General features: G+C 37.0%; 3 protein-coding genes and 1 non-coding gene across 5 annotated transcripts; 2 read left to right on the top strand and 2 right to left on the bottom strand.

Moving 5' to 3' along the window:
• The first annotated feature begins 1,344 nt into the window (after positions 1-1,344).
• LOC141825464 (FCS-Like Zinc finger 10-like) lies at positions 1,345-3,698 on the top strand. Of its 2 annotated transcripts, none has more exons than XM_074712849.1 (3): positions 1,345-1,399; positions 2,086-3,166; positions 3,257-3,698. In XM_074712849.1, exons 2-3 carry the CDS (start codon positions 2,142-2,144, stop codon positions 3,417-3,419), a joined length of 1,188 nt encoding a protein of 395 aa, XP_074568950.1. In that variant the 5' UTR covers positions 1,345-1,399; positions 2,086-2,141; the 3' UTR covers positions 3,420-3,698. The 2 variants fall into 2 exon arrangements, with proteins under 2 accessions (XP_074568950.1, XP_074568951.1); XM_074712850.1 differs by lacking the exon at positions 1,345-1,399 and adding an exon at positions 1,832-1,903.
• A 3,798-nt stretch (positions 3,699-7,496) lies between these two features.
• On the top strand, positions 7,497-15,844 carry LOC141824560 (3-hydroxyisobutyryl-CoA hydrolase-like protein 3, mitochondrial). Its single transcript, XM_074711868.1, has 10 exons — positions 7,497-7,840; positions 8,098-8,199; positions 9,291-9,343; positions 10,078-10,212; positions 10,312-10,408; positions 11,225-11,354; positions 11,917-12,092; positions 13,954-14,081; positions 14,175-14,276; positions 15,525-15,844. The coding sequence occupies exons 1-10, from the start codon at positions 7,582-7,584 to the stop codon at positions 15,624-15,626; spliced, it is 1,284 nt and encodes a 427-aa protein (XP_074567969.1). The 5' UTR covers positions 7,497-7,581; the 3' UTR covers positions 15,627-15,844.
• An 839-nt stretch (positions 15,845-16,683) lies between these two features.
• Positions 16,684-17,791, bottom strand: LOC141825669 (F-box/kelch-repeat protein At1g15670-like). The gene has a single exon (XM_074713054.1). It carries the CDS (start codon positions 17,789-17,791, stop codon positions 16,709-16,711), a length of 1,083 nt encoding a protein of 360 aa, XP_074569155.1. The 3' UTR covers positions 16,684-16,708.
• Positions 17,792-20,621: 2,830 nt separating this feature from the next.
• TRNAK-UUU (transfer RNA lysine (anticodon UUU)) lies at positions 20,622-20,694 on the bottom strand. The gene has a single exon. It is a non-coding gene; the product is annotated as a tRNA-Lys (tRNA).
• Between the last annotated feature and the right edge of the window lie 1,942 nt (positions 20,695-22,636).

The following is a 22,636-nucleotide window of genomic DNA, read 5'->3' as shown; positions in this document are numbered from 1 at the left end:
TTCGTTGCCATCCACCTTCTTTCTACAGTCTGCGATCCAATCAAATAATAACAAAATCGATACGCACGTAAATATGCGGGAATATCTCGTCGCCCGTGAAGCGGGGGCATCTCGCATAGTTTTTTTCCCTGAAAAGTACATAACAAAGAAAATTAATTTGATGATCTAGGCCGTCGATTTAATTCCTTTAACTAGATCTGTGCTCGAGGTACGTACGACCTTCGACGCAAACCACGATCCACAGGTGCTGCGCACGTGCGGGTTGGGCCCGACAGCCCCTGCGGCAGCGACATTGCCTTTTGAGTCAGCAGATCCAGGCCGTCCATATGCCGAGAACAGTAGGGAATCTACGACAGAGGACGTTGGATTTGCCTCGTATTTCGGGTCGTTGTTGGTTGTCCTCTCCTGGGGAGAGAAACGGAAACCGCGGAAGTCGCGAGTCACGCAAAGCGACAAAAAGTAGAGAAATCGCAGCGAGAAAAATATAAAGAGAGGCGATGAAATTATAAAAGTAAATTGAAAAAAAAACAAAAAAAAACTGCGGCATGGCTGAATGCCGATGGACTAAAGACTGGGAGCACTCACATGTCCGTGTGAAGAAATGATAAAGATCATGCCATATGATTGTGCAACTTCTCTTTCTTCCTTTTATCTTCTGAATTTCTTATCGGGGCAAAGATTAATTAGGTCCAGTTGAGAGCCATTAGGAAGCGCATGAAAAATGGGTAATCGACTGGTTAAATGCTTCTGAACTCATTTAATCTGTAGTTTTTTCAATTGAGATGGCAGCTTAGAGATTTTATTGGCCTATTATGATGTTTCGTGCTTTATTAGGATGCCCCATTGGCCAGTGGTACGTATTGCTCATTGGGGTTGGTTAAGGTGAATGATGGAGTCGTCCTATTTACAAACTTGGGTACAATTAAAAGGGGGAAAGCCGCTTTTCTATTGTCTAATTTCTTATAAACGTCCTTTTACTTATTTATTATTTCCTTAAGCGCCTGCTTTTTCTAGGACCTACGGAAAAGCAGTAAATCCACTCAGGGCTGGCAAATTTATTTATTTTTATTCATATGTGATTAATTTAAATTCATTTAATAATATTATTACGAAGGTTTAATCTTGTTAATCCAGCTTAGCTTACGTTTTCGTAAGCAATCTGTATTGAAATACGACATTAACATATAACAACTCTACTGCTTTGATTTGATACATGCAGACAAATCAATACGAGAGAGAAGAGGAGTACAGTGGAAGCTAGCATTGATGCCTTTGGTTCTGCCTATTTTTATTGGCTTCTCCTCGCTGCACTCTCCTCCATCGCCATGTCCGTCTGATGGTCTGAGAATAGACCTCTCCCTGTGAGGAAGGAAGCTTAAGGAGGGAGCTGGAAACAAAGGTGGGTGAGTTGTTACCCCTACTCTCCGATTTGAACTCGCGCACTGTTTACTCATTTGCTTCTCATTTCAATCGGTGCATTTCTTGAAGTATTTGCGATCAATAAATTTTGCCTCGAAATGTTTCCCCCCTAAATGTTTGGTCTTGCTGGGAAGATGGACTAGTTTCTATTGTTCCTGCTATTAATTTGACGATTTGTTTTCTTGTTTATGAGCGTGATGAATATGTTCTCTCTTAGCTTCTCTGGAATGTCGTCGAGATATCTTATTCTTTCTTCTTCTTCTTTTCCTTATTTGTTTGCAGTCAAGGTGGAGCTCTAAATTGGCTTGATCTTGTTAATTGATCAAGGGTTTGCTTTCTTCTTTACGTAATTACTACATGGTCTGTTTTCCCCATTCGGCGACGCAATCCTTGAAATCCTCGTTCATTTTCTATCACGTTGAAAGATTTTGGTGTAAATTTAAAGGATCTTTGTTGCTGCTGAAGTTTGCTGGTTGTCCTTCATGTGAGTTCCATTTTTTTTACAAAAAAAAAAGAAAGAAAATTCAACTTTCACTACTCCAGAAAAAATAGGATAAACAAAAGTGAGGATGTTTCTTTTCCGTCGTCTCTGAAGACTTGCACCTGTTCATTATGCCTTGTTAAATGACTTGCTGAACTAGCTTTCCCTGATTAATTTGTTTTCAGGATCGTTGTCTTGAACTCAAGAGCTGGGAAGAGTAAGAGAGCAGAGCCTTCCAGACATGCTGAGGGCAATGAACAAGGTCCATAAAGATCAAAGCACGGGGCAGCTATCATCTGATTCGTTTTCAGATTTTCGGTTCTCCTCTAATGGCCTGATTCAGAAGGCCAGGAACACCTCACTCTTCAGTGTTACTGGCATCTTTATGGGCTCCAATTCCAAAGGCATATCAGATTGTGAATCAGGCAGGAGTCCTACTTCCCCTTTAGACTACAAGAACTGCTCCAACCCTGGACACTCTTTTCTTGGTTTCCCTAAATCGTCCAGCCTTGACTGGAAGCCCAAATGCTGGGACTGTAACAAGGTAGGCCTGAGTCTGGTGGATGTTCTGAGCGATGAGAACAAGTCTTCAGGGGAGTTCTTGGGAATGTCTGGAAGTGGGAACATCTTGTTTGGTCCACAAATGAGAATCAACATCGCATGCTCCAAATCTCACACCCATCCCTCTGGTGAAGCCCCCAAATCTTTGCCGAAAGACTATGGGATTTATTCACAGTTCCACAATAAATCAGCTGATCTCCGAAGGAGCTCGAGGATGAGTCTTGAATCCAAAGGAGCTGAATCAGAATCGAAAGATTTTGGGTTGTTGAGATCTTGCTCTGCAGAGATAAGTGGATCATCCTCTCCGCTGTCCAATTCTAAAGTCTTTCCATTAGATTCGAAGAGCGCAATGCGGAGCATAAATTTTGACACATATGCTAGGTTCATCCCTACATCGATCGGCTCGTCTTCCGGAGTCATCACGTCACTTTCTGCAAACGAAATGGAGCGATCCGAGGACTACACTTGCATTATATCCCATGGTCCAAATCCTAAAACAACTCACATTTTTGGAGATTTTATAATCGAAAGCCCCAGCTTTCCTCCAGAAAATTATAAGAATAAGAACGGTGATGACCAAGAACCTTACGCCTGGCTTTTGAAGCCCTCTGAACATTCTCTTCCTCGTTCTTCCAATGACTTTCTTAGCCTCTGCTTCTACTGCAACAAGAAGCTGGAAGAGGGGAAAGATATATACATGTATAGGTCAGTTTCATTTCCATATGTCAATTAATTTCTTGTCATGCTCTGAGAAGCAATCGAACTTTCTAAATGCCACACTGTATGATGTTTCAGGGGTGATAGAGCTTTCTGCAGCAGTGACTGCCGTGACATAGAAATTTTGAACGACGAAGAGTTGGAGAAGGCTACTACTATTGCTTCGTATTATCCTCCTGGTCCATCCTACTATGAGGCAATCCTTTTCGAGGACACAGCCATGGCTCCACATGCTAGTTGATTTTCAATTCGCAACTTGCATTTGATATGCGACGCTGAGATTGCTACGGTAAACAGTAACAGTCTTTGATCATTTGTCTATCGAGAGCTGTCCGTGTGAATCTTTACAGCCATGGATGATCACCCTGTACATTCATGTGTTTGCTAATTTGATCTCAGCGTGCATGCCGTTATTGATGCATGAGAAATATCTTTTGCAATAATTTTGATCAGAAAAGGTGTAAGCCAATAGTATGATGGCTCGCCATTTTTTTCAGCTTTTTTATTAGCTGAATTGATGTACAACCAATTCAGACCTCTAATGAGTATATTTGAGCAAAACATTGCTTGCTCATGAACTGTCCCTTTAGAATGTCAACACAGCCTCGAAGCTGCATGTTATTATTGTCAATAGAGTTCGACGCAATTATAGATGTAAATCTTACTCCAACAGTGAGTTGCATTATGGTGCACTCACTAAGCCTGCATGACAATAGCTTTTTCTTCAATCAATCGTGGTTGTAACCTAATTTATGTATGGGGCGAAGTTATCGATCAGATCAAATAACGTACAGAAACCCAAATGATTTTCAGTTTCCTGCCACATTCTGCTCATTGGATGAGACTAGCATATAAAAAACTTATATTCGAAATCGTTCTGAAAGCTCAATGAGATGCGGTTCGCTCATTATTGATGAAAAAATATTTGTTTAGTCGCATCAGTTGATGCTCCTACGGAAACAATATCTTGGAAACTTTATTCAATTTTCTGATACAAAGCGGGCAGTTGAAAGGACGCTTGAATGGAGCAACTATCAATTCAACTGATTGATTGTTGTCTTGTGGATAGATCACATCGCTCTGACTTTGGTAACCACTTGTCTATCGTATTTCTTTTTTAGGTTCCTCTTCTTTTTATATATATATATTTTATGATGTTGATCTGAAATAGGTGTCAGCATTTGGTTGGATTGGATTTCTCAGAATCAATAATTTTGAAAACTCATTAAACCGTCTGGAGGTGTGTTTATCACTGGGAATTATGACACTGTAATTCATGCGTTTATGCATGCTCAGGAGAACCCTGAGCCAGGAAGGCAATGAAGCCGCTGTCATATTGTCACGATGAGCTCATGATGTGCTCCAGTTTGCCACACATTTGCTGCAGCGATTGCAGGCGCTGATTAAGGAGTTGGCGAATAGTTAACACACTGTCCCAAGTGTACGTCGAAATGAAAATAAAGGCCAAGTTCTTTTTTTTTTTTTAAGTCTGCAAAATGACACTTATAAGGTACGAAAAACAGAGGCCTCCAGAAACACATTACCTGATTGAAATATTTCACAACTATTATAGTCAAGCCATAGGTAAATAAGAACCTATTATTTATTTATTTATTTCATTAAATTTATATTTTAAAATTTGATATATATAATGGAAATTTTCTCTTATGCCTTAAAAAGTCTAAATTGTACTAGATATTAGGTCGATCCACCAAACAACATTATTTCTTTATATCGTGTTGTCTGTTGAAATAATAGCAAATTTGGTTTTTTAAAAAAAAAGACAGGTCTGACTTTAACATCCGAATAATGTATAAGCATAAGAATTTGTCCCTAGAGGTATCTAAAATATTTTGTAAGATGGTATTTTGTGGTGTAATTTTATCTAAAAAATAAATTTAGTTTGCATCTAAAATAATCTCTTAGTCTAAATATAAAAACGAAGCTTTGTCAACAATGTAAAATTATCATTTTTTAGTCTCACAATATATACAAGATTCGCCAATGTAAATTGATTGCTGACTTAGCTCACAACTTCACATAGGCTTCGGCTACGGGTAAAATATTATAATTTTATATACTTTGGTTAATTATTGCTGCATAATTCGATTAAAAAATAAAACAAGTGCAAATTAAGGCCATGCTTTCAATTGGAAGTTTGCCCAAAATATAGAACAGGTACATTCTCACGTCAAAGACTAAAACAAGAGACTTGGCGCAGGAACTCGTTGCTTTTTTTGCAAATCCCGCGACGGAACGAAGCCCACGCATATCGCGATCGACGAGAGGGGGCCGGCAGGGAATCCAATGTCGCACGGCGGTGATCCGGGGACAGACAAATTTGTAAACGGTACGAACATGTGGTCGCGCGTGCGTGCTGTGCATGCCTGTGCACTGTACAGTGCTGTCCCATGCGCGCGCAGGCGCAGGCGCAGGCGCAGCTGCAGTTGAATAATGCCAATCCTCGTGTCGTCACGGCCACGCTATGTGCCTCTGTTTCTTCACGTAGAACATCACCTCCATCAGACCATTCAATGGGAACCGCCCGAGCGGACGCAACGCTTCTTTTTTATCTAATTTTAGGTTTAGCCAGGCTCTGTTCGACTTCACTTCTTTTCCTTGCGAAAGCTAATTATCTCAAAATCGAACAGCATTTGTTTGAAATTAGAGAATCTCTTTTTCATAGTAGAATCCGTCACCTTAGTATTTCCATCGATCTGATGATCATTTGGGAGAAGATAAATCGAGAGGTTGTAATTGTTCATGTCGAGAGATGACATTGTCTCAATTTTACAGAAATTCGATTCTTGTCGATTTTAATAAGTCTGTTCCACGGTAATTAACTCAACTATAAATCAGAGGACTAAAATTAGAGAATGAAGCCTACTCCTTTTACTCAAAAATATTTGATGGGCTTAAATTTGAAAGAAAAAAATAATACGAACAAAACAATTTTATAAGGCTTAAAGTTTGAAAAAAAATAGACATACATAATTAGTGAAAACTCCTAAAGTGTTTTTTTTTTACAAAAATTGCTTGATGGTCACAAAATACTCACTGAAGAAGAAAAATAAACATGAACTTGGAAAAATTTTGAAAGCCAACAGACATGAATTTGACGTCTCTAAATCTATCAAATAATTTTGGAGAAAAAATAGTTTATAATCATAGAGGATGGAAAATAAATGAATACGTGTCAAAAAGAATTTTAGGAGTACGATAATATCTATTTGGCATTAGCTTAAGGTTATAAGGCCTAAAATATTTGATAATCCGAATAATTCAAAATTAGAGAAAATATATGAATAGATTATAGAGTTAGTGTTTATTTGATATATATGAGATTAAATTTCTATGAGCCTCTATTATATATTTTCTTTCAATCAAAAGTGTTTATGGACAATCAACTGACTAAAATTATATCAAATTAATGGAAGAAAAAGTGTTTATTTGACATGTTTATGAGACATACGTTCAAAATTTGAAAAACCAAATATGGATGAACTCATGAAAATCCTATAAGTGTAAAAAAATTTATTTGCCACAAAATTTAAAGACTTTAAGACCATTAGGGATGACAAATAGGTCTTATTGTGATTAAATTTTATATCCTCATTTAATTTCATACTTATCGGAGGATCAAATATCCTCTGTATTAATAATTTATTTTTTAATTTCATATAATCGTTAACTTGTTTCTCATTCGTTAATCAATTTTGATTGTCAATCAATACCGCTGTGATATTGGAAAATACCATTGTGATCTTTAATTTTAAAAAATAGCACTATTAATAAGTATTCAAGTTGAATATGAGTAGGATTTTATCAGATCCATCTTTATATCTGAACTCGAAAGTCCTCTTATTCAATTATTTAATCAGATTTAAAAAAAAATCCATCCATTTCCTTTTTCATTTGGGTCGGTTATCAAATTCATACGATGATTTGGAGGAAATTATCAATCCTAAAGACCATCTATCACTTGTAACTAAAAAAATATTTAATAATAACTAATAGAATCACGAAATCATTTTTAATCAACTCTGATAGTTTAAGCAGTAATAGATCTGAAGAAAATGGGTCCAAACACATATTGAAAAATAGATACACTTGGTAAATTATAAAAACTTAAATACTTTTCAAAAAACAATTAAACATTAAAATTTACTCTTAAATAGCATAAAAACGGTTTAAGGATACCTTGGCCAGAAAATAGCGAATCATTTTCCTCCTCTCAGAAGAAAAGGAGAGCGAGTAAAACTAGTAGAAAAGAGGGCCGTACGCGCAACCCATCCCCTTCTAGGCTCCAAGCCCGCCAGCAAACGCCGCCCTCTCTGTCTCTCTCCCCACTTCGTCGCCGTATCTCGCCTCCTGTCCAGAACAATAACTCCGCGATCGCAACAATGCGTGCTTTGCTCCCCCGGTGTCGCTTCCTCCTCGACACCTCTTTTGTCTCTCGTTCCTCGATCGCTTGCTCACACTCCGAATCGGCCGGACACCATAATCTCCAGCGCCTTTTAACCATCCAAGCTCCCATTTATCGCCGTTGCACGACAGTCACCTCCAGCGCAACGGAGGATTTCGTTAAGGGTAGCGTCTTCCCCAACGGGGTCGGCGTGATCACCCTAGATCGGCCCAAAGCCCTCAACGCCATGAACCTCGGTAGTTGTTCCCCCCTACTATTTCATGTGCGAGTATCTCTTTCAGTTCTCTTTTGTTACATCTGCAGAACTTTTTCGATAACATCTGCATCTTGCTAATGAGCTGCTACGCACTGAAAATTCAGCGTGCTGTTGATTCCTCAAGGAAATATGCTCTTGCTTAATAATGAATTTCGTGATTCTATATCTTGATGTTGTTGTTTGATCGAAGCTTCGATGAATGATGAGGGTTGCAACACAATATTTTTGCGAATGCAGAGATGGACTTAAAATACACTAATTTTCTCGACGAGTGGGAAGCTGATCCCAGAATCAAATGTGTTATTGTGGAGAGCAGTTCGTCTCGAGCCTTTTCTTCAGGTCATTTCCCTCCTGTTAGTTCTGTTGCCAACATAGCTGAAATTCTTTTTCTTCTCAACTACTGGTTGAGGTCCCAATTTTATTATCTGACGTGGAATCTGTTGGAGCTTGCCTGCTTTTTTTGTCAGAATATTGTTGCCATGCTTCATGTCCAGAAGTAAGGGTGGCAATTAGGGTAGTGTTCATGGAAAGCTATGATAGCCCATCCTAATTCTCTCTGATGATGTTCATATTCGATCGTCCAATGTAGGAATTGCATCGGGTCTTTGTTAGATGATCAATGGCGCACACATTGATTTTGAGTAAATTTTTTGAAGAAAGATGAGGATTCAGATTTGTTTCTTATTTCAGTCACGCTTGAAAAAAAAATGGTGACACTGAACAATACACTGTGAGAATAACAAAGTTATTTTTAGTGATTGTGTATCTTCCATAACCTGTTGGGATGTGAGCCCTCTTTGTATCTATAGTAATCAGCGAAATTGAATGATACCTATCTATGGGTTATTTGTTGCTTTCCCATGTTCTATAAATTTGGATAGCTCATGCTGGTTATGATCTAGTCATGTGTTGCTTAATGGAGATAGGTGGGGGAATCACTTGTATAAATGGTGAGAAGGATTTGAATATTTGAGTGGGCGAACTTGGGATTGTGTTAAGCAACCATTAGCAGGGAACATGGTCCTTGACCGAGGTGGATACTAGGTAGGTGTTGAGCTGTTCCTGAGGAGCCTGTTGATGATTGGGCCCTTTTGAATCAAACACAGGCCTTTCAGAGGAGTTTGACCATGTAGAAGGCAGCTGGAGGTGAGTACATTTTGGGGAACAGCTTTTAGGCTTCTGCATAAATCATTTCCCTCTCCATTCTGTTGATTTTGTGTTAGTGTTTGTGCACCCCGAAGCATTGGTGTGAGTTGTAAATAGTTCATGGATAAGGATAGGATGAAAGTTTCTTACATGGAAATATCAAGACTGAAGCATTGTATCTACTTCAGATGCATATTGCTTTACTTCTAGATATGATTAACTCTGAGTAACTTTTTGTGTTTTTGGCAATTTACAGAGTAATAACTGAGGTAACCTAAATGCAGGTGGTGATGTGAAGCAGATTGCTACCAAATACAATTTGTCAGAAAGAACTAAGGTCCACTCATTTACACGATTCTATACAGCATAGTCGCTGTCCTTAATTTTCATTCAATTGGCAGTGCTAAAAATGTAGACTGTGATTAAACCTGCTTGTTTTTTTTTCTTATCGCTCTATCTGGATGTATATTTGTTTATGTTGTTGATATGTCTTCAATTATGTCCAACTGTCTTCAGGATTATTATTCTCTTACAGAATCATTTATGTCTTATGCACCTGTTTCTTGTATCATTACTGGTTTACCTTAAATAGAAACACTTTAGAAGTGGTCTCATTAAGAGGTCAGCAGCTTATATATTTCTGTTTGTTCCATTTGCCACCGGATAACATTCTTGATTATTGTAAGTAGGACAGCAGTTTTATTTGCTCATAATATGTTATCTAACAGTCTATCTGGTTAGCATGCATTATTCAGTCGAATATCTTCTCCTAAACTTAATGAATGGGGTCCTTGGCTTCTCCAGAATGTTTTGAGTTTGTTGACTTTCTCTTCAAAGCTTTACAAAGATGAAAGTCAATGTCCATCAGAAAATTTATACACAATAAAGAAATTACAGCAATATTTAGAATGTGTTGAAACCACAGGAAAGTGCTAGATGAGTTACAATCTGGTATCTTATGATTTATGAACCTAATTTGCAAGATTAGCTCTATGATTGTCAATGTTCTCTGTTGTTGAAACTTCTATAACACTGATATGCAGTCTTGCTCTAAAAGTTGATTATTTTCAGGTATTTGCTGCAGAATATTCACTGATATGTAAAATTTCTGACTATAGAAAGCCTTATATATGCTTCATGGATGGTGTGACCATGGGGTTTGGGATTGGTTTGTCGGGCCATGGTCGGTTTCGTGTTATAACAGAGGTATATTTTGTTAGATACATTGAAGTTGCCAACACAATTTTTGTTGGCACCATGTCTGAGTCTTATTCTGTTTGATCATGACATTGATATTCATCACAGAGAACTATTCTTGCTATGCCGGAAAATGGAATTGGTTTGTTTCCAGATGTTGGCTTTGCTTATATATCAGCACGTGGTCCAGGAAGAGGGGCAGTAGGTTAGTTTCTGAAATCTTGTGAATGCATGCTGTTGATATTCAACTTCTCCTGCATGCTGTAGTTCAATTCCTTGTGTAATTCACATCAGTGCAAGAAATGAGATCCATATAATTTTGTTGAAATGATGTTCATCAAAATCTGCGTATCCCACTTCAGATAACCCTTCTGTGTTTCATACCCTAAAGAATTAAACCTGGAAAATAAACAAGGTCATTTTGATTGTGAAAAATATAATCCAGAAATCTGTTATGTTATCTTTTAAAACAGTGATTCAGAGATTACTCATGTGAATTTTGAAGTATGATTGAGGCTTTAATTGTGTATATCATCTTATTTCCAATTTTTCTGTGTCCACACATAATTTTGCATGTCAAAGTAGTAAATGGTAAGTGCCTAGTGATTTATAAGTTCCAAGCAATGTCACTTGTATCAATCCACACAATACCCTTGCCTTTGCCAAATGAATACTTGTGATCTACCATTGTTATTGAATATAAGTTAAAAGTTATGTAGTGATAAATCGTCTGAGTTCTGGAAAGTTTAACCACGCATGCTGCATTACAGACAATAGAAATAACTAAACTTTTGTTTAGTTTCCATGCCATTTAATCTCCATTTTTAATATTTACCATGTTGGGGAATGTCTCTGTCTGTCAGCTAGATAGGTAAATTAAGATTAGTCATGTATTTATCAAACTTTTATAGTATTTTAAGTTTTATAAACTTGGTTAAATTACTTACATGAATGATGACAAAGAAGACCTGGCTAATTTACCTTTATCAGTAATCTACTCTTTTCATAATGTTATATTCAGGTGCTTATCTTGGAATGACTGGGAAGAAAATTTCGACCCCTGCTGATGCTTTGTATATGGGTCTTGGAACACATTATGTGCCATCTCGAAGCATGGCCATGCTGAAGGAAGCCCTCTTATGCACTAATTTGTATGTAATCAATGAGGATTCTATATTTTAAAAAGGCACGGGAAAAAAAATATCCACATGTATGCTTTACATGAAACTTGATTCTCTCAAGTTAGTTATTCAAGAACTATGATTTTCCACCAGAAAGTTGGGCTTATTATTGAAATTCTTCAAAGCAATTTCACCTTTCGGATGTCTATTTTCTTGTGCCATTCAGAATGTGTAAACTCAGCCAGTATAGTGAGTTTTTGCAGTTAATTATAAAAGTAAAAAAAAAAACTATTTATTTGTCATAAAGCATTGAATTTTAGAAATGGTCATGTTTTCTTCAAATTACAAATACACATACAAGAATGATTTTGTTTTATCTTATTCTGTTTCTCGATATGAGAGTGAGAGAGCAATTTTAACTGCTACTGCAACTATTTTATTTAGTATTTTATGTTTTATGATATGGAACCATTACTTGTTGTTTGAATAATACCCCAAGAGTGAAATTTCCATCTATGCTCGTGCCATGTTATTGTTATTTGCAGTTTTTCAGACAAGCTATTGAAAATCTAATGTAAATTTCTGCTTCCAGCTCTAATGACCCTGACAAAGATGTCCTGGACCTTTTGGATTATTACAGAAGAGAACCTGAATCAGATTCCCTACTGAAAATGCTTTTGCCTCAGATTGTTTCTTGTTTTACAAATAAATCTGTCCACGAAACAATAAAAGAGTTGAAAAGGCACCAACAAAGTTCTGATTCTCCAGGTATGCACTAAAGTGAATCACTACTTGTTAAATGTTAACTGGAGGTGTTCATCAACTACATGTTAAATGCACTAACTGAAGTGTTGATTATATCTCTTTACCTTTCTATTCTGGAAACCTTGGTGCTAACTTCTCATTAGACTGAATCTTCAGTCTAATGTAGCACTTAGAATGCTGAAACTTAACCGACTTTGTTTAGTTGATTGATCTTATTCTCCTACCTAAGAAAATAATCTTTTCCATGTTTACTATTTCTTATAAATGATATTTGTATTTCTCCTTTTTGATTATTTTGATTGGCACATTAAGAGAGGAGGACTTATTTATTTCATGGTTTATCTACTATAGTTTCCCATTTTCCTCTTAGTATTTGGAGGATGCATTAGAGGATACCAAGGTACAACATATTTTCAGTCATTTTATCTGGTTTGCTTTTTTGAAGTAGGTCAATTGTCTTCTTATTTGAAAGAGCAGAGATCCAATATTTAGTTTCTTGTGTATATAAGTTAGTTAATGCATAAAAATTATAAATGCTCATGATAGAAAAACTACTCGTTCACTTAGTCTGTATTTACTTGGATGGAAATTCAGGAGGGCAGAGAAAAAGATTCACAAAATTAGAGATGGAGCTCTATCATCATGTGTATGTTTTGTAGACTTTCCATCCTCCCTCTGATACCTTTCATCCAAGTAAATGCAGCCTTAGGGAGTAAAATTTTCATGTAGCACAAGAAACATGAAAGGAGCTTTATGAAAATGAAAGCATAACTTGCATTCAATTGCAAAAACAATGCTGCTGAGTTTTTTTATAAGCAAATTTGGTGAAAATTTTAACTCATTTAGGTAGATTAAGGAAACTGAAATGCGGAGCCATCATAAATTGGAGGGAATGAAAAAACAAAAAAGAAAATTAAGGAGAGAAAGAGTAGAAGAATATTGTTAATTCATAGGAAAACTCTTCCCTTGCATTTAATCACTTATCCAAGTATGATTGATTTACACATGTTATCAGTCATATGATGAATCTAGATTATATAAAACATGACCCTTTGCGCTTTAAGGGCACTTACTAATCCTAGCTATAACATAATGCAGCTAGAATAAGGTCAATTCAAGTACTAAGCTCGAACGAGAAAAAAGTGAAGATGGGCGCTTCTGTTCTTCACCAACTACAAAAAATTATGTCAATTATGTTGTGAATATTGATCTTTATTGTTTCTGTTTATTATCAAAATTTGTCTATGTACACGCACTGGAGGAAATTACAACAAACAAGTCTTTTTAATGCTAACTGTTTTAGGTCAACTATGTGAATCGTATCCATCCATTGAACTTTGTGCAAGCAATATTACTAGATGCTTGATTCCTTAAATCATTTTTTATTTTCTTTAAGTAGAGTTTTCACTCAAATTGTCAAATGATAACATCCATTGATCATTTTTTGAGTAGGTCCATACCCTTTAAATTTATTTATTTTCTCATTTTTTCATCTACAAGTGCTATGCCTGTATGCCAAAGTGTTTCATAATATTAGCATTTCTTGATCTTATCTTTTATGTATTCTCACACATACATCTTAGATTCTTCTTTTTTTCTACACTAATGGACCAACACTTTAGTAAAATTCTTAACAGAAGGAAAAAAACTCCGAACTCAGTTTTGTACTGATACAAGCACCATTGCAGACTCGTTCAGATGCTTGCTCCTTCAGTTTTGAAATTGAGTTCTGCCATGTGTACCATTTATGTTTTCTTTACAAAGACATCACCTTTGCACTCCATATGTGTGAAAAATGATTTGATTTCCTTTTTTAAATATTTCACTACTCAAATTCACTTTCTCTGTTGATATTTTCGGTCAGTGGCAGACTGGGCCAATGATGCTCTTGTGGGACTTGGTAAAGGTGCTCCCTTTTCTCTTTGCATAACTCAAAGGCATTTTTCTAAAGTTGCACATGCATTTGAAAACAAGGACAGTTATTTATCAAAAGTAAGTCCTTGGTGAAAATTTGCATTCATTTGGGTAATTATATAATTTGGCCAAATGTATGCATCTCAGTTAAAACTGATATTTCTAATCCAGTTAAAGGGTGTAATGAGGGATGAATTTCGAATTGCTACAAGAACCTCAGTTCGGCACGATTTTGCTGAAGGTGTTCGAGCAGTCTTGGTGGACAAGGACCAGGTAGCTAAAGATATATGAATGAAATTTATTCCTTATAAAATATTCAGAATATGATTTTAATACTGTATTGCTTGTATTGTCTTTTCCTAATTTGTTCTCATTAGGGATTGCAGAACTCACATGAATTAGTGAAGAATTTTCTAATTTATTCTTTTGGCTAATTGCTAAAAAAGTTGTATTCATCGCTCCTTGGAATGTTCTGAGGAATTGCACAGATCAGTGTTTATTTTGTCATATGTTAGTGTCTTTCACAATTCATCCTTAGGTGAGCTCAGGTTTTTCTGGATGGAGAGCAATTCATAGTAGGTTCAGGGCAACGATTATGTTGGCATTCTTAATTCATTAGCAAATACCGATTAAAGTTAGGAAATCATGGCTAATATTCATACAGTAGGTATGTGCTGCTATAATCCAGTAGCCACCATGGCCGCTGCATTGAAATTGTTCTAAAGAAAACAATGTCGACCTTGCTAAAAATTTGAGTTTGTTGGCTTTTTGCTTGGTGTAAGAGCATACCTTTTGCTTTGTCTACTTGATATTTGATCAAACAGTTATAATACTCATCGAGAGTGTAGGAGTCTACACTTTGTTCCAACCTCATAGAGAGCAGGGTTATATTGCTCTTAGTTTTATACAGTTAGATGCAGTTGTCTTGGATACCAATGACCTCCATCTGATGCAACATCAATCATCAGAGTTCATGGTGTGCGATGCAGTGAGTGCCATTAGGGATAGGTGGTATGGCTTACCACTAATTTTACTGTAACGTAGCCATCAGGTCACTGGCAATACATGTGAAGGTTAAGGTAACAGATGGGTCATAGGTTAACAACCTAGGCGATGTTTCAGGTCTTTCAATAGTAGTATTTGATACTTCACAAACCTTGAAGGGTTATTTTGAAAAAGGAGCTGAGGTTTGGGGTGCGTTTTGAAATTTCTCTAATCTTACATGGTTTTGATGACACGTAAGATCTATAGTAGATTCCAAAATTAGGACTATGGTAGTTTTAATTGAAGATATGCTGATATGGTCTTATTCAATGTAATCTATCTTTCTACTGCGTAAGTATTCATTGTTATCTTTTCTTTGTAACCACTTGAGTTTCACCTCTATGCAAAGATTACAATTTATTTCACAATTTGTTGCTGAATGATGGATTCATCCAGATGTATCTAACTTCGAATTAGTTATTTCTAGTTAGAATAGATCTTATATTATCAATGCAATTGCTGATATGATATTTGCAGAATCCAAAGTGGTGCCCCTCGAGTTTGGAGAATGTCGACATGGCTGAATTGGAATCAATCTTCGAGCCTCTACCTCCCGGAAATGAACTAAATGTATCATAACTTGCAAATTATAAAGACAAGGCTAACTGGAGATGAGCATGATATACTCTTCCATTCTCTTATACCAGATAAGATTATGAAGTGTCTGGCAGTGACCTGTCGAACTTAGTCCATCTTTGTCCGATTATGTCTGAAGTCAGTTGATCAGTCTGAAGAGCAAAGTGACTGACATACGCATAAATATGATGGGGTTTTCTTTTTAGTAATTGATTAGCTAATTGTTATGCAGTACTCCAGGATGCTTGTGCGCAGTAGCCGGATAGTTCCAATTGGTGAGGGTACTTACAGGCTTTTAGCAAAACTATCTTTTTCATGCCTGGCAGTAAAAGGATTTTTTTAAAAAAAAAATTAAGAAGAAAAACAAATTGGTATTTAAGAATGTTCTCCTTGGACAATAGAAGAGAAATTTTGTCACAGAGAGTTACTATTCTCCTCCCTTTCTTCTGGTTTATAGACATCTTGATCTTGTAGATACTGAAAATTCTTCAGAGATGAAGCAAACTAGAAAACATAGAAAACCCACCTAATGACCAGTTCTAATAATCTTGGCTTTGCCTAATGAAACGAATCTAGAAGCAGCATAAATATTATCCTTGTCCTCAATTGTTGTATTTCTCCGGGGCTCCAGGGGCTCTAGAAGCAGACAATATTAGAAGGCTCCAGGGGCTCCTGTTAATGGAAGGCCATTGAACAACTAATTGCACTGCCAAAACCGTAAGAGAAACATTATACAGTATGCAATGGCCATTTGGAAATGATCTTAAGAGAAGCATTCGCGTTAAATATAGTTCACAAATTGAGAACTTAAATTTGGGCTGGAAATTTCAACCTTTCCAAACTGCCAAACGTTTCCTAATTTTAGAAGTATAGATAGCAGTGGTTGAATTGTGCATGCCAAATCAAAAGCCTTTTTTTCCCTCTCATTCTAAGTTAGGAATCCTTTTGTGATTGCTAGTTGGAATCGATTCATCTATAGCTGTGCTTTTACCAATTATTTATGATCGTTGAAGTTTTAATCATCGCTAGAAATTGATTGAGAAAACCAAAGCACAGGAAACAACAGAGCACGGAAGAAGGCGAATCTAAATACGAAAGGAGCACGCAGCTTGAACATGGCCGGAGAACTCACGCGGTAAGTCCAACCTCCGCCACTTGCCCGGTTTTTTGCCCGTCTTCAGGTCCAGCACATAGACGACCTGGTCCCTGGACTTGTTGCCGGAGCCCAACACAATGAGCCCCCTTTGCCACGCCACCATCTGCAGCGCCACCCGCATGTCGTCGGGCAGCTCCGCCACCGTCTGCCACCCTTCCCCCTCCTTCAGCGCTGCCACCCCCCTCGACTTCAGGCACATGTACATCCTGCCGTCCCCGCCCACCACGCGCGTGCGCGGGCATACCGCTTCGTCCAGCTTCTCCTCCTCCACCGGACCCCACCGCCAAGCATTCACGTCGAACGACTCCGCGTTCCGCATGAACTGCGCCTGCGCCTCCGTCGAGTACCCGTCCAACACCTGGAAGGCGTCCCGGGCGAGCACTCCGCAGCACTCGTCTCGCGCCCGCGCCATGTCGGGCAGCCGCACCCACGCGTCGGAGGTCACGTCGTAGGCTAGCGCAGACCTCAGCGCGTTCTTGCTCTCGTCGTGGCCGCCGGCCACGAACACCATTCGGCGCTCCGGTGACCCTGCGCACGCGAAGAAGGAGCGCGCCGGGCCGGGCATGGGGGCCCCAGTGCGCCATGAGTTTCTCGCCAAGTCGTAGATGTGGACCTCGTCGGACGCGGCCCAGGTGCGGGAGTTCCACCCGCCGACGACCACCAGCTCGCAGCCGACGGATACGATCTGGCAGAACCGCGGGAGGGAGCGGTGGCCGCCAGGGACGGGAGGCGCGCAACTCCAGGCGCCGGTGGCGGGGTCGAGGAAAGATAAGCGGTAGAGGGACGGGGAGGGATGCACGGGCTCATTCTCTGGTATCTGGGCCTGGGAAACGGCGACGACAGAGTCGGCGACGCCGGTGGACTTGCGGAGGCCATGGAAAGGGGCGGACTCGATGCTTCTCTTCCAAAGCTTGGAGACGGCGCGGGCGGCACCTAAGTTGACGAAGGGGACGCGGGCGAGGCATTCCCACGCGATCTCCTCCGGCAATCCCGGGATCAATTCAGCTTCCATCCCCACCAAATCAGCGCAAGCAGTGCGAAGAGTTACGCTGTGCGTTGAATTTATAGTAAATTCTTTATTAAAATCTTTTCAACAATTTACTGAACTTGCACCTAAATTTTCTAGATATTATCTGATACACCCCCATCTATTTTTAGGATTAATAACTCATCTACCAAACATTTAAAATTAATAACCAAATCCATTCCCAAAATACCATTTCCATATCCACCACTGCTGCCTTCTGGCTGACAGGCAGATGCTTAGCAGGCAGCTGAGGCGGATACTAAATTGCGGCCGGGCTGATTCAGCAGCCATTTAGCTGTAAATTTTGCCTTGATCACAAAACTATAATCGAGCTGATCGTAAAATCACGATTCAACTGGTCATAAAATTGATTTGTAGTTTTATTTTGATATATTAAGGCAGAGTATGTTCGGTCGGACAAAGGGCGGATGAACTCAGACGATAAATTAGACCTTTTTAAATTTCGTTTACTTTTCACTATATTAAAGAACTATTTACGTGAAAAATTGATTGTTGCGCAAGAAACTGTAATGCTCCTAAAGCATACTAAAACAAGCAAGTACGTGAAAAATTGATTGTTGCGCAAGAAACTGTAATGCTCCTGAAGCTTACTAAAACAAGCAAGTAATAAATAGTGTTTCTTAAAAAGGTCCATCTTATTACTGTTAAACAGATTTTGTTTTTTTAAAGAAAATAGTCATTACTAATAAAAACAATATCATAAAGTCTTGTTCGTGATATTATCGTTTTTGTTTCGTACTCTGGCCTTTCACTCGTTGTCTTTTTTATCTTTTTTTTTTATTCGAAGGTTTAGGAAGGATAATTAGAATAGTTATGTGAAGTAAATGTGTAGAAAGGAAGGCTCCATTAGAGTTAGAGACAAACCGTCGTGAGAAACTGCACGCTCCGCCGCTGGTTTGGGCGATGCATTCATTGGAATTTTATTTTTCATTATCATTTAACTATAACATTCTAAATGTTGGCGAGTCAACGCGGTGGCTAATTTAAGGCTTTGTTTACTTTTATGTAAAAGATGAAATTTGTTATCTTAGCGGTTTTATATAGTCGGTCTTATGATCATATGTGAGAGGAGTTAAATCGAAAAATTATAGTTAGTCACGACAGAAGAGGATATTGCTCGATTTCTCTGAGATTCGAACCTTTGCCCTCTTCTTGTGGAGATTCGAATCTTTATCATCTTCTACAAGTATGCTCCGTCGTAATCAACTTAGTTATACCCCAGGGGCAAGACTTTGTTTACTTAGAAAGATCGAAAGGGGAAGGAAAGAAATTGATGGTGGAAAACAAATTCTATTATTTTTTCTGTAATTTAGGTAAAGGATTTTTTTTCACTTCAAAATTGAAAAAAACTTGGATATTATTTTTCTTTTCACCTTGTGAGATGTGTATAGAAGTTCGTATGCATGTAGCTTTATTAAAGAAACACTTTATTTATATTGGCAACAGCTGAATCCTTTCTGCCTTTACCTGGATTGTCTAGGATTTATACCAGAATTGGGCACACCTTTATTACATGAAACAGATATGTGCATACCTCTAATTTTTGCTGGATAGGTTAATGTGATTACTCAATGTTCAGTGCAAATAGCTTAAAAATGAAAGCCCGAAGTTGTGTTCCTGATACGTGATTTAGATCCTGCATATATTTCACTGTTATTTTCAGTTATTTCGCAGGGAGATCATTAGAAGTTATATTTAGAATCTGCCTTTATCTTGAAATGGTTCTTTCTATAGTTGGAGACATTCAAGAAGCACCTGATGAACTGGGTGTAGATATATGAACATCCAGAAATTATACTTGGTTCCTCTTTAAAAACAAATTAGCACTTAATAAGAAAATCACTGAAAGTTTAGTGACTTTCACTTAGCAACTCTTAGAAACAGTTCATACTGAAATGTATCAGCAACCAATTGCCAGAGTCATTTCATGGATTGATAAGTTTGCATCCGAAATCCTCTTTTTACCTGGTACCAATTTTCATTATATTTAATAGTTATTGGCATTTTCTGCCTAACAAACATAATGTAGTGATGGGAGACGCAACAAATTATACATTGAGAACATAATGGATAACCTCTTAAGCATAACTGAGTTGGTTACGATGAAGTAGAATTGCAAAAAAGAATGTAATAACAGACAATAGTGATCTTCCCATAAATGTTTTGCCCACGTGTTTGGAGGCTGTGGGTATCTTCGGCTAGAGAAATACCTCAACATAAGATGAGGTTCATGGGTGGTCTTATGATGGTATATCTTAATTTATTTGTAATGATTGGTTTTTTTTTTGTGTTAGAAATGACTTGAGCTTTTTGAGATAAAATCTTAATTGTTGAATAAGTGCATTGTTGTATTTGAATCGCTTATGCAATTTATATCTCCAAATAATTGTATTATCTACTTATAGTTTTTGATCTAACATTTTTTTGCACATTGGATAGTAATCAAAATAACGTTGTTTTATTGACAATTTAAATTCCATTGTGATTTCATCTTAGACTATTTTTCAACGATTGTGATTTCAAGTTGAACACAAATGTACCAGGATAATTGTTTTAAGAGAATCCAATTTATTGTTATAATATAACAAATGGTCATATATAAGTTGTATATGAAAATATTTATTGTTTTTGTTAGATTGATAATGATAGCGTGTGCATATGATTTTAAATTATTATTATAAAGAATGATATATTATAATTATTTACATAAATTTCTAATAAATTTTTTTTGGAAAGGTTATTTTGATGTCGTTACAATAGTATTTCCACAAAATATACTGACATTACAAAAAAACGCCGTCTGTGGGAATCGAACCCACGACCACGTGGTTAAAAGCCACGCGCTCTACCAGCTGAGCTAAGACGGCTAGATGCTATTGCTTTTGTTATAAAATAGAATAATAATAACTAATCTATGCCATTTCCAATGCCCAGCTTCGCTGCGACTGCTGCTGCTTCTTCGTTTGCCTGTTTCAAGCTTTCTTACTCTTTTTCTGCAAAAAAAAAAAAAAAAAAAAAAAAAAACAAGAGTAAGAACCGGGCAGCCAGATTTTGCTTGGATCTTGCGGCCGAACAAATGCTTCGTCAACTGTTATGTAAATTTGATATTCAGCTTGCCATTCAATATACACAAAACTAATTATATAAACAAATTTACCAACTCATTTATAAAGATAGATTGTAAATTATTCGGTATTTTAGGAACTGCTTAAGCAGATTTCAATATTATTCAAATCACGTACCAAGTTTATTCTAAATTAAAATTAATGTATTATTGGAAACCTTCTTAATTAATATAATATGTCTTCGGATCTAAATTTATTAGTGTAAATTGATAACAATGAATTATATTCAGAGTACATTTTTAAATTTTTATTCTACTAATTCAAAAATAAACTACTATCAATTTATGTTATCGAATTTAAATATGAGTGCATAAATATATAAAGAAAGTCAGTCCTAAGAATCCATTAGTGATGTTGATTAATGAGTATTAGTATCATAAATCTTATAATAAACTTGTAATAACTTTTATCGAGGTTTTACAAATTTAAAAATTCATTGCTACTCAATTTATATTCGATAGCATACATACATTAAAAAAGTTTCTAATAGTATATTAATTTCAATTTAAAATAATTTAGAGTTTTTATATGTCCATTAATTAATTTCAGATGAAACTGATTAATTGACCAAGGGAGAAAGAGGGATATTTCGGGAATATGATATGTGATTTGGATATTATAAAAGTTGGATACGTTATTTAAATAATACCAAAACACATAAATTATTCAAGATAAATTTTATTATCACTTTTATAAATAAATAAAACATTAACTTCATTAATTATTTCAAACAATCAAATAAATACTAAAGTCAAATCAAACTTAAATTAAAAATAAATTAAATTAAAATTAATTAATCATTTTAACAATTTAAATTTGAAGAGTATAAAATTTAACTTAGCTCCACTCAATTTGCCACCCTAAACTCAACTTATTCACTCTTATCCTGCTTCCACGTACTCCTCTTTAAACTTCAAATTTGAGTTTCTATGAGCCTTTATGTACCATGCAACAGTAAAATGCTCAGTAGAATACTTAATATCTAAGACGTTAATAGTTAAGATGAGAAATCATACACTTTCAAATTTATCTGATAAATAAATTAAGAAAAAGTTATCCACGTCAGACTAATTGAGTTAAAGATTCAGAGATACCTGAATGAAAAAAAAAAAAAAAAAAATCTACAATCAGCAGCAGGCACCTCAAGGTATTCGATCTTCTTGTACTACCTGAATCATAATTTATAATGTGTTTGCTATATATCTCTGATTTCTCTTATCAACCTAATGCCCGTATCCCCCCTACCGGACGGTTTATGCGGCGCCACCTGTTGCCACCTATCCAAATCCAAATCAAGTCCCGTTCGAGACAAAGAGCTGCATATGCGGCGACGAAATTGGGAAGGAACGGTAAGTGATTGCGAGAGGACCTAATCAGTAGTTCGCTGTATTCTCTTATCAAACTAATTAATGCCAGTATTTCCTTTAATTTAATTTAATTCAATTCAATTAATTTTAGCTGACATATATCAATTTTGATTTCTCTTATCGACCATTGATCATGTATCTTTAATTGGGTTGCAAAAACAGTTCGAGTAAACCTCTCGCCGCTGGTACGAAAATCCTCACGCCCTCGCTGTCGCCGCCCGCGCACCATCGCCCTCAGCGGCGTACGCTCCACTTTCCCTCCCGAGGTCGCGACAAAGGTTAGAGAGGAGAGATTCCACCACCTATTTCGCGGAGAG

Source organism: Curcuma longa, chromosome 3, assembly GCF_044706935.1.
Source record: "Curcuma longa cultivar G26 ecotype Majalengka, Jawa Barat chromosome 3, ITB_CL_G26_1.1, whole genome shotgun sequence".
NCBI classification, from domain to species: Eukaryota; Viridiplantae; Streptophyta; class Magnoliopsida; order Zingiberales; family Zingiberaceae; genus Curcuma; species Curcuma longa.
Note: the sequence above shows the minus strand (reverse complement) of the source record. Positions and strands in the feature narration are given on the sequence as shown.

What these genes read in the sequence shown, in the direction of transcription:
- LOC141825464 (XM_074712849.1), top strand. Translation starts at nt 2,142, where the DNA reads ATGCTGAGGGCAATGAACAAGGTCCATAAAGATCAAAGCACGGGGCAG. An exon ending in AAAGATATATACATGTATAG is followed by an intron (nt 3,167 to 3,256) that starts GTCAGTTTCATT and finishes ATGATGTTTCAG; the next exon opens with GGGTGATAGAGCTTTCTGCA.
- LOC141824560 (XM_074711868.1), top strand. Translation starts at nt 7,582, where the DNA reads ATGCGTGCTTTGCTCCCCCGGTGTCGCTTCCTCCTCGACACCTCTTTT. An exon ending in GTCTCGAGCCTTTTCTTCAG is followed by an intron (nt 8,200 to 9,290) that starts GTCATTTCCCTC and finishes ACCTAAATGCAG; the next exon opens with GTGGTGATGTGAAGCAGATT. An exon ending in TCCAGGAAGAGGGGCAGTAG is followed by an intron (nt 10,409 to 11,224) that starts GTTAGTTTCTGA and finishes TGTTATATTCAG; the next exon opens with GTGCTTATCTTGGAATGACT.
- LOC141825669 (XM_074713054.1), bottom strand. Translation starts at nt 17,791, where the DNA reads ATGGAAGCTGAATTGATCCCGGGATTGCCGGAGGAGATCGCGTGGGAA.